At 38.8% G+C, this 12,240-nt stretch overlaps 1 gene segment (V, D, J or C); it reads right to left on the bottom strand.

Moving 5' to 3' along the window:
• Positions 1-5,753: 5,753 nt before the first annotated feature.
• Positions 5,754-11,591, bottom strand: LOC124034892. The segment is given in 4 exon segments: positions 5,754-6,953; positions 10,149-10,244; positions 10,572-10,874; positions 11,465-11,591. Coding segments are annotated over 4 exon segments (678 nt in total).
• Positions 11,592-12,240: the final 649 nt, after the last annotated feature.

The following is a 12,240-nucleotide window of genomic DNA, read 5'->3' as shown; positions in this document are numbered from 1 at the left end:
CTGTCATAAGGACTGCACTTCTGGCCCTCTCCCAGATGGTGTGCACCCACTCCAGATCCCGGCCTGTCAGCACCGAGATTACAAAGGAGATCACACTGCAGGACAAAACCCCATACAACGAGCTGGGATGCCTTCGCTACTACAGTGGAATGTCCTGCTTCTTCTACTGATGTAGAGTGGAGGAGGCAGTAGCAGGTTAAGAACTACTGAATTTATTTAAGCACCATAGATCAAAGTGGGACAAAACCGAAATGCTGTTGTGCTCAAAATATATTTAGTCGATGCCAAACACGTGCTGGATACGAGGGAGAAGGCTGGATAGGCAAAGCAAAGGCTGTTCTGACACCTGGGTTGAGTTGGGCTGGGCGATACGAACAAAATATATCACAAATTTATTTTCAAATATTTTAAAGTTGATATGGTGTATATAATAGGTCTAATTCATTTCTTCATATAAGAACATATAAAAGTTGTATGGCTTTATTGTCAAAATGTCCTTTTGATAATGTTGACATGAAAATACTTCCACATTACATTATTTTTAGGACACTAATTCTGCTTTGATTAATTATGTGGTTCACTGATCACTTATTTTAGAATACAAGGTTATAATTTAATTTGTGTTTTTCTTGCTTACAACATGCTTTCTTTTAGTTTTTTAGAAGTACCAGTTTAAGTGGCCATCCTGGAAATTGCAACGTTTGAATATCACAACTTTGAGCGATAGAACCCAAAGTTACCCAAATTCAGCTAACCCATCTAACTGTGAAGGAAGACTTTGCCTTACAACCACTGCATTGTCACGTTTTGACCTTAGTTCTTTTTTTTGTCTTTGTTTTAGTATGGTCAGGGTGTGAGTTGGGTGGGTTGTCTATGTTCCTTTTTCTATGATTTGGGATTTCGGTGTTTGGCCTGGTATGGTTCTCAATCAGAGGCAGCTGTCAATCGTTGTCCCTGATTGACAACCATACTTAGGTAGCCTGGTTTCACCTTTGAGTTGTGCGTGATTATTTCCTGTTTAGTGTTTTTGACATTCAACTTACAGGACTCTTCGTTTGTCATTTATTGTTTTGTTCAGTGTTCTAGTACGTCATTAAAAGCTATGAACACTTACCACGCTGCGCATTGGTCCTCCTCTTCTTCCACTACAGACGAGCGTTACATGCATGTTCTGTATTCCTCCACAGAGATCCACATTCCTCAGCCTACTCACCGTCTACACATCTGCTTCATTTCTATTCGCCTCGTCACTCAAGCTTCCAAACAGTTGTATTTAAAGATGAAGATGTTACATTTTTCCTTGACTTTGTGCATACAGTTAACATTTGTTGAAACCATATTCTTTCATATAAAACTAGATCCTGATGTGTTTATATTGGTAACTTTATATTGGTAAACCATGGCTCTAAAATCAGTTCAGAGTTGAAGACTGAGAAGTCAGCATGGGCAATGTATGACCATTGAGTCCTTAATGATGGCACTTGAATATCAATCGATTGCCTAATATAAATAAGAACATAAGTTCAGAGTAATCTCCTTTGGAATACTATCAAGAAAAAAAAGAAAAGGAAAGGAAAATGGAATAGGCTGCATAACCAACACAGCTGTTCAATCCATAATCCACAGTCGTGGCCAAAAGTTTTGAGAATGACACAAATATATTACTTTTCACAAAGTCTGCTGCCTCAGTTTGTATGATGGCAGTTTGCATATATTCCAGACTGTTATGAAGAGTGATCAGATGAATTGCAATTAATTGCAAAGTTCCTCTGCCTCTACAAAAAGGGCTTCACAGGCAAGGATATTGCTGCCAGTAAGATTGCACTTAAATCAAACATTTATCGGATCATCAAGAACTTCAAGGAGAGCGTTTCAATTGTTGTGAAGAAGGCTTCAGTGCACCCAAGAAAGTCCAGCATGCGCCAGGACCGTCTCCTGAAGTTGATTCAGCTGGAGGATTGGGGCACCGCCAGTACAAAGCTTGCTCGGGAATGGCAGCAGGCAGGTGTGAGTGCACCTGCATGCACAGTGAGGCGAAGACTATTGGAGGATGGCCTGGTGTCAAGAAGTGCAGTAAAGAAGTCACTTCTCTCCAGGAAAATCATCAGGGACAGACTGATATTCTGAAAAAAGGTACAGGGATTGGACTGTAAGTTTCTCTGAATCCCCTTTCTGATTGTTTGGGGCATCCGGAAAAAAGCTTGTCCGGAGAAGACAAGGTGAGCGCTACCATCAGTCCAGTGTCATGCCAACAGTAAAGCATCCTGAGACCATTCATGTGTGGGTGTTAAAGGAATTTTTTAAATCTATAATGACTAATTATGTATACATTTCAATTAGGATGTACTAATCAGAATACTAAATGTTACTGTATATGTATTAGTTTTCTTTCTTGATCCCAGTACTGAAAATAATGTGTGTGTGTGTATGTGGTCAAGAGTTTAGAACAATGACGGTCTGTTCCTTGGTACGAATGAATTAACTATATCTCCAGACTGACTGGAATGCTTATCTACACTGACTGACCTTGGCTCTAGGCGAGGAGGGAAGGCTTGAGAGCTATAGAGCCTTTCTACCAGTGTCAAGAAGAGACGGAACATTTAGAAAATGCTGACGTCATTTTCAGTTTATAACCTGTGGTAAAATGTGTGTGTACTCAATAATCTCTTGAATAAAGGCTGTTACTTGACTTTTAAGACCGGGCTCTGTCCATTCCTATAAAATAAGGGTCTTACAAATTCTTATGAATTGACAGAGTGTTTAGTTTTAATTGGGAATTAAAACAGAGGAATTAAATTCCTTCAACAGTGGGGTTGTTTCTCAGCCAAGGGAGTGGGCTCACTCACATTTTTGCCTAAGAACACAGCCATGAATAAAGAATGGTACCAACACATTCTCTGAGAGCAACTTCTCTCAACCATCCTGGAACAGTTTGGTGACGAACAATGCCTTTTCCAGCATGATGGAGCACCTTGCCATAAGGCAAAATTGATAACTAAGTGGCTCGGGGAACAAAACATCGGGATATTTTGTGTCCATGGCCAGGAAACTACCCAGACCTTCATCCCATTGAGAACTTGTGGTCAATCCTTAAGAATCCTTAAAAACCCACAAAGTCTGTCAAACTCCAAGCATTGATTAATGCAAAAATGGGCTGCCATCAGTCAGGATGTAGCCCATAAGTTAATTGACAGCATGCCAGGGTGGATTGCAGCGTTCTTGAAAAAGAAGAGTCAATCCTGCAAATATTGACTCTTTGCATCAACTTCTTGTAATTGTCAATAAAAGCATTTGAGGCTTATTTTATTTCAGTATTCCATAGTGACACTGAAGCAGCAAACTTTGTGGAAATTAATATTTGTGTCATCCTCCAAACATTTGGCCAGGACTCTATATACAGTACAAATGTCCAAAGGCATGCATTTTGGGAACTCAATGACACAATGTTTACATTTTTATGGCTGCCATCTCTTCATTGTAGGAAGTGAACAAATTGTGTAATCATACAGTACAACCATTAAAGCCACTGGGAAGTGTTATACTATTCGTTTGCTAAACTGACATTTTGAAAGAAGGGCATTAGTGTGGAAGCTTCTTGATAAACTTTGCATTTAGCTTTGCAAATTACATCAATGTACAAATTCAACATGTCTTCCATGTTGTACAGGACAGAATACTTTTTCTATGAACTCATTTTGGAGTTCACACTGGCATCTAACAGCCACCTGTAGTGGTTTACAGAAGCTGTGTTTGAATTAAATATAATGACTCCCACCCCCATTTCTATCCACCATGACAAGAGTACGAAAGTGTCAATGGTAATAAAACTTCTGTGGTTAATACTTGCATACATTTGAAAGGGTTTAAATGTATCAAAATGCACATCAGCCAATTCAAATCATTGTCATAGTTACACGTGATGAAATGCTACTTATAAACTCGGTTGTTCAAGAGCCCTGAATGCTGATTGTCTGACAGCTGTGGTATATCATCCCGTATACCACGGGTATGACTAGACATTTATTTGTACTGCTCTAATTATGTTGGTGAACAGTTTATAATAGCAATATGGCACCTCGGGGGTTTGTGGTATATGGCCAAGGCACTCCATGATGCGTCGTGCGTAAGCAGCCCTTGGTCAATGGTATTTTGGCCATATACCACACCCACTTATTGCTTAAATGTAAGCTGTCCCCATGAGATAAAACAATTCCATATAGCTTAGGGTTCCAGGTTAAGGAGGTTATACCAAGGATCATTTAGGCTTTTTATTTTAAGATCCCTTCAAGTATCAACAAAATAAATTGAGAAAATATTTTGGACTTACTGCTATTAGCCAATAGAAAGTCATTGAATTACAGATTCAATACATGGAACAACGTAGTCCCCCCCCCAAAAAAAAAAAATCGAAAGACGTTTGTTTTGAAATGTCTATCTGAGAGATTTAATACAGTTCAGGAAACATTTTAGCCACTTATTTTAAACAGTAACCATATATAATCTTTATAGGGCCTGTGAGAGTCTCACCTTTCCACAGAGGGGTATGTAGCCGAAACTGTTCGGACACCACAAAATACAGAGCACTATCGTGTTCGTGGGAGTGTCATCTTTCCATAGAGCGTTCATAATAGGGTATAGGCCAAACCGTTCGGACGCTACAGATGATTTTTGTGAGAAGACTGATTACCGGGACGTCTCATGATTTGACAAACACTGCTCTAGCTCTGTCACCTTTCACCGCAGATGCAGAAGTGCAACATTGACAGATGCGGTGCATTGAGACGCATTCAATGCAACTCATAACTCAAACTGACTGGTTATGGGGATTTTTGTATTGTGGTAATATTTCCGTGGGGTGGCAGACAGAGACCTTTTGGGTTGCCTTTTAAAGTTGCACGCTGTCAAAGCCTGATCAGATTTAATCCTGGCCTTAGTGTTCTATATTGAAGAGCCACTAAACAGAGCACTCTAGTATTCAATACAGTAAATGAATAAAGTTGACCTTTTAAGACACCAAGTTAATTTTCAGTGACAAGCTTGTGTGTGTTTATAAAGTAGCCTAACAATGACCTACCATATTTGATCATGAATTACATTGGTTGTCAATTCAATAAAGTGTATATGTGAAAGCTACAATTCTATGATTAATTTCTGTTATTGATCGTATTATAGGCGTGTATAAGTTCTGTTTTGCATTTCTTTAGATTTTAATGAAATGTAACACTTGCACATATTGTTCTTCTTTGGGAAGTGTAGATAAAAGAAAGCAATTAAGACAACATTTTGTTCGGGCGTTACATTAAAACAGAATAAATGGTAATAACATAACGGAAACATAAGTCTACTGTATTTACTACTTTGGATAACAATGTTAGTTTCCTTTCCAAAGATGTGTTAAAAACAAACTAAACACTCAACCCTGATTTCTTTTAATTTGATTGTTTCAAGGTAAAAACAAAGTACACAAACTGAAGTAAGAGCTTGTTTTGTCATAGGGCTATAATTCTACAAATGCAGGAACCATAAGCTACCATTATGGACTCGTCTTCCAATCGGGTCATATTCTTCAATTCGATGGCAGGAGCCGAACCCACAAATGGAGCTGAAAACGGACCAAGATAAAAATGAACCATCCAGCAGCTTTGGATAACTATCTCTTCACACACTCGAGCTGTGGTTATGCAAGTAGCTATATCTTGTTTCCAGTAACTACCGTTTCACATTTCTTCAGAAAACCAAATATACATTAACCACATTTTCCCACCACTATTGAGTCTAGGCTCAACATCTGTGTTGGTACATGCACATTGAAGCAAACAAGTTGAAAACAGAGAATAGGAGATCTTACAATTTTATTGTTTCACTTCTGATGAGATTCAATCAAATAACATTCACAAATATGAATAGATGATCTTATAGTAACGAAATGCTATGTTAAATATATTTTTTTTTGGGGGGGGGGATTAGGTAGCCTTTATTCATACAAAGCAGATAGCAACTGTAAAAAAGTTATTTACAATAATTTGCAGAACCATTGTTGTGACTTTTCATTCGCAAAGGCAGCGTTTATTAAATCCATCCTCATCTGAAAGGATATTATTATTTTGAGCAACTTGGTTAATTTGAGCAGGCTGTGTTACTCTTCATAAAAGCTGCGTAAAAAAAACATTGTATTAAATGTAAAAAAGCACCAATAAATGATTTTGCGCATAGCCCAATTTTTATGCTCAATAAGCACTCAGCATTTAGATATTTAAAGCAACAATTGATGATCCTACTCATTAATTAAGATGTGAAATACTATGTTAGAAAAACAAATTTCTCAAGACAAGTTACAACATATTATATTGGACAATGGTTTCGAACTCATGGGCCTACATATTAAGGTAAATATTTTGTATAAATTAAATACAAGTTGTGAGTATAATTTAGGCCTACCTCTGACATATTGCAGGGCAACTTTACCAAATCTAAATTCAAATCATAATTGATTTACATTCAAGATTTGCTCTGCTTATTTTCCAGAAAACCTTTATGCATGTGTCTGCAGTGGGTAGCTCCCACATAAGGAGGGTAACATTACTCCATATACAACATTAAATGTGCTGCAATTGTCATATTTGGCAGTTGAAGCTATTAGAAGACATGGAAAACTATGGCTCACAATATTGTAGCATCTAAAAAAATAAAGCAGGAAAAATAAAAGCAATACAAATGGAATGTTAGACCTCAATGGGATGTAAAGTCCATGTTGTTTACCGCCCAGTATAATTCTATCCATACATGGGGGGTGGTCTCTTTTCAATGAATGTGTCTACAGGTGCTGGGTCCTCTTCCCAAGCTCCTGTGGTGCAGCAGGATAGAGAGCCCACAGCAGTACACCATGCTCTTCACTATCATCACTGTGTAAACCAGAGAGGCCAGGTTTAGACTAAATGTTGACTGGAAGGATTCTGTGGAAGAGAAAAGAGTAAGGCCGGGATTCAATCTGATTGTTGGTTACAGGCATTGCGGTTTTTAAAGACATTCTCCTTTTAAGCCGACATATGCAACATTTACTGTGGATGGCATCTCGGCAAACAGGAAATACCCTTTACTCAGTACTTTGTTGAAGCACCTTTGGCAGCGATTACAGCATTGAGTCTCCTTGGATATGACGCTACAAGCTTCGCACACCTGTATTTGGGGAGTTTCTCCCATTCTTCTCTGCAGATCCTCTTAAGCTCTGTCAGGTTGGATGTGGAGTGTTGCTGCTCAGCTAAATCTTGGTTTCATCAGACCAGAGAATCTTGTATCTCATGTTCTGAGTCCTTTAGGTTCCTTTTGGCAAACTCCAAGCAGTCTGTCATGTGTCTGACTGAGGAGGAACTGTGGAGCTCTGTCAGATTAACCATTAGGTTTAGAGGTCGACCGATTATGATTTTTCAATGCCGATACCGATTATTGGAGGACCAAAAAAGCCGATAACGATATATCGGCAAATTTATTTTATTTCTTTATTTGTAATAATGACAATTACAACAATACTGAATGAACACTTATTTTAACTTAATACATCAATAAAATCAATATAGCCTCGTAAATTAAACATGTTCAATTTGGTTTAAATAATGCAAAAAAAGGGATGGAGAAGAAAGTAAAAGTGCAAATATGTGCCATGTAAGAAAGCTAACGTTTAAGTTCCTTGCTCAGAACATGAGAACATATGAAAGTTGGTGGTTCTTTTTAACATGAGTCTTCAATATTCCCAGGGCAGAAGTTTTAGGTTGTAGATATTATAGGAATTATAGGACTATTTCTCTCTATACAATTGGTATTTCATAAACCTTTGACTATTGGATGTTCTTATAGGCACTTTAGTATTGCCAGTGTAACAGTATAGCTTCCGTCCCTCTCCTCGTTCCTACCTGGGCTCGAACCAGGAACACATCGACCACAGCCAGCCTAGAAGCAGGAAGCAGCGTTACCCATGCAGAGCAAGTGTCAGAGCGAGTTTGAAACGCTATTAGCGCGCACCCCGCTAACTAGCTAGCCATTTCACATTGGTTACACCAGCCTAATCTCGGGAGTTGATAGGCTTGAAGTCATAAACAGTGCAATGCTTAAAGCATTGCAAAGAGCTGCTGGCAAAACGCACAAAATTGCTGTTTGAATGAATGCTTACGAGCCTGCTGCTGCCTACCACCGCTCAGTCAGTCTGCTCTATCAAATCATAGACTTAATTATATCATGACACACAGAAATACAAGCCTTACGTCATTAATATGGTCATATCTGGAAACTATCACCTCAAAAACAAAACGTTTATTTTTTCAGTGAAATACAAAACCGTTCTGTATTTTATCTAACGGGTGGCATCCATGTCTAAATATTCCTGTTACATTGCACAACCTTCAATGTTATGTCATAATTACGTAAAAGTCTGGCAAATTAGTTTGCAACGAGCCAGGCGGACTGTTGAAATATACCCTGACTCTGCGTGCAATGAACGCAAGAGACGTGACACAATTTCACCTGGTTGAAATTGCCTGCTAACCTGGATTTCTTCTAGCTAAATATGCAAGTTTAAAAATATATACTTCTGTGTATAGATTTTAAGAAAGGCATTGATGTTTATGGTTAGGTATTGTTGTTTATGGTTAGGTACAGTCGTGTAATGACTGTGCTTCTTTTGCAAATGCAAATCATCCCCCGTTTGGCGAAGTTGGCTGTCTTTGTTAGGAAGAAATAGTCTAAACACAGTTCGCAACGAGCCAGGCGGCCCAAACTGCTGCATACACCCTGACTCTGTTGCAAGAGAAGTGACACCATTTTCCTAGTTAAAAGAAATTCATGTTAGCAGGAAATATTAACTAAATATGCAGGTTTAAAAATATATACCTGTGTATTGATTTTAAGAAAGGCGTTGATGTTTATGGTACACGTTGGAGCAACGACAGTCCTTTTTCGCAAATGCGCACCGCATCGATTATATGCAATGCAGGACACGCTAGATAAACTAGTAATATCAACCATGTGTAGTTATAAGTAGTGATTATGATTGATTGATTGTTTTTTATAAGATATGTTTAATGCTAGCTAGCAACTTACCTTACCTTACTGCATTCGCGTAACAGGCAGGCTCCTCGTGGAGTGCAATGAGAGGTAGGTGGTTAGAGCATTGGACTAGTTAACCGTAAGGTTGCATGATTGAATCCCCGAGCTGACAAGGTAAAAATCTGTCTTTCTGCCCCTGAACAAGGCAATTAACCCACCGTTCCTAGGCCGTCATTGAAAATAAGAATGTGTTCTTAACTGACTTGCCTAGTTAAATAAAGGTGTTAAAAATAAAATCTGCCAAATCAGGGTCCAAAAATACAGATTTCCGATTGTTATGAAAACTTGAAATCGGCCAACCAATTAGGTTCTTGGTCACCTGATTGACCAAGGCCCTTCTCTCAATTTGGCCGGGAGGCCAGCTTTAGGAAGAGTCTTGGTGTTTCCAAACTTCTTCCATTTAAGAATGATGAAGGCCACTGTGTTCTTGGGGACCTTTAAGGCTGCAGAAATGTTTTGGTAACCTTCCCCAGATCTGTGCCTCAACACAATCCTGTTTCGGAGCTCTACGGACAATTCCATGGCTTGGTTTTTGCTCTGATATGTACTGTCAACTGTGGGACCATATATAGAGAGAAGCGTGTGCCTTTCCAAATCATGTCCATTCATTTGAATTTACCACTTGGACTCCAAGTTGTAAAAACATCTCAAGGATGATCAATGGAAACAGGATGCACCTGAGCTCAATTTCGAGTCTCATAGCAAATGGTCTGAAACTTACGTAAATATATTGTAAAAAAATAAAATGTAAACCTGTTTTTGCGTTTTCATTGTGTTAATCCGAGAGAACATTTTTATTTAATATATTTTGGAAAAAGTCAAGTGGTCTGAATACTTCCCGAATGCACTGTATGTGAAAGCACCCTTTAAAGGTCATTTTCAATTCAGCAGACATAAGCCATGAATGCCTTCTCCATATAAAAGGTGCAATTGTGACAAAGCGCAATCGAATTTAATACCTGTCTAAATTGGTCAATTTATCCAACCACTTACACTCCCCCCCATATTTTGGAATTGACCCGAACCATGCATGAAATACACATAAATTTTACCGTCGGCAAGATGTAGAGTCTGTGACTGCTGCGTGTCATTTCTGAACGGACAGGTTGGTGCAGCCACGGTGGTTCGCGGCGCTTCAGTTGGTTTATCTGAGAATGAAATGGAAAAAGATCAGAATAAGATTTTTTTCCGAGCATTCTGTAGGCTACTGTCGAGGATAATTGTTGAGAAAAAAAGGCTATTTTGTTTCAAAACTTGAGACTAACTAAACAACATTCCAATACAATTACCAAGTATGAGTCCAATTTTTGTATGCTTTCTTTTTTTCTTTGAAAAGGTAATAGGCTTGTACATTTTACAAGGTTGAATACACAATAACCTACTCATAATTATATTACATACATATTAAATGAATAATGATGTATATAAAACAGTTTTACATTAGTATGTAGGCCTATTTCAATGACTGGCTTTACCTTTTAGCATGTAAACATCTTGAGGGCCCCCTTCATGCTCCACAGAACAGATGTATTTGTTCCTGTCCATCTTCTCTTTGTCAATGATGATCATACTGGTCGTCCGTCCTTCCTCCCTCTGCTCCAGCTGTTCCCCCTCTGCTTTAGGCACCTCAACTGCTCTGCCGTTTTTATCCTCCAGCTTCCATGAGATCTTGACCAAGTCTGGAAACATGTCTCCAGCCAGACATAGCAGGGTGTTCACCTTCGACTCAGGGTTGGACTCTGAGTAGACCGTCACTTTGGGTTTTTGTAGGGTATTGTCTGGTTTTCAAGAGAAATAATAACATTTACAGACTTCTTTAAAGAGCCATCACACGTTCAGAATTCAGATGTATTCTGTTGTCAAAAGGAATTGTGATGTCCCACACCATTTGTTTTATATCCAGCTTTACTGTCTATAGTCAAGTTAACAATTACTTACATAAATAAACCAACTGATTTTTCTTAGCTATCGTTTAGGGAATATATTATTTCAATAAAGTCAATTATAACATTCAAAATGATTTAAATCAGATTCTTAGCTCAGTAAACAGTTTGACATTCTTCCCTATATCAGATTACTTTACATGGTCACACATTTAACTGAGTGTGTATATCTAATATTAAGGACATGCAATATACTGCAAATTGTGCATATGGCTTCCTTGAAAATCGGAATAATCAATTATACAGGCTAATAACAAACGTTCAAATTCATAGCTTTGTTTTCTAACATGGGTTGATCATAAATAGGTGTGCATATTTGGGTAGCAATACTGCAGGATGTTTGGTCAATTATGTTGGACTGATTAATTATTAATGACTACTGCTTAGTTGATTCTGCCCGAAAATCAGAGGAATGGATCTCTTACCTGTTACAGAAAGTCTCGTACCAGAGCCAAATAAAAGTACATACACAGTGAAAATTCCCTTGACAAAAGTAGTCTTCACTTCGTCTTGGCAGAGCTTGTTAGCTATACAAATGTTCCACGGCCTCATGCACCCCAAATATCTGAGGGGGCTCACTCAAAACATGCTTAATTTTACAGTATGTAAAAAAATGTATATTTTTATGCATATCTAAGTATACCTCTTAAGCTTAAAAAAAAATCTGGAGGGGGCACGCACACAGAATGAGTTGGAACATGAAGCCTACTGACAACGTTTTTCCATTGGTAGCACTGCTCTTAAGAGCACAAACGTTAAGAGCACAACATAAACATTAGGAGCACCAGAATGTCATGTTTGTCATTTATTATCATGTCTTGTCCCTGTGCTCCCCATTCTATTCGTTTCCCTCTGCTGGTCTTATTAGGTTCTTTCCCTCTTTCTATTCCTCTCTCTCCCCCTCCCTCTCTCACTCTCTCGCTCTCTCTTCTCTCTATCGTTCCGTTCCTGCTCCCAGCTGTTCCTATTCCCCTAATCATCATTTAGTCTTCCCACACCTGTTCCCGATCCTTTCCCCTGATTAGAGTCCCTATTTCTTCCTTTGTGTTCCGTTCCTGTCCTGTCGGTTCCTTGTTTAGAATTCACCGTGCTGTGATTGTGTATCGCCCTGTCCTGTCGTGTTTTTGCCTTCATCAGATGCTGCGTGTGAGCAGGTGTCTCTGTCAGCTACGGCCTGCGCCTACCCGGCGACCTGCAGTCT

Source organism: Oncorhynchus gorbuscha, linkage group LG05 (assembly GCF_021184085.1).
Source record: "Oncorhynchus gorbuscha isolate QuinsamMale2020 ecotype Even-year linkage group LG05, OgorEven_v1.0, whole genome shotgun sequence".
Lineage (NCBI taxonomy): Eukaryota > Metazoa > Chordata > Actinopteri > Salmoniformes > Salmonidae > Oncorhynchus > Oncorhynchus gorbuscha.
The sequence above is the reverse complement of the archived record's forward strand: the minus strand, read 5'-3'. Positions and strand labels throughout refer to the sequence as shown.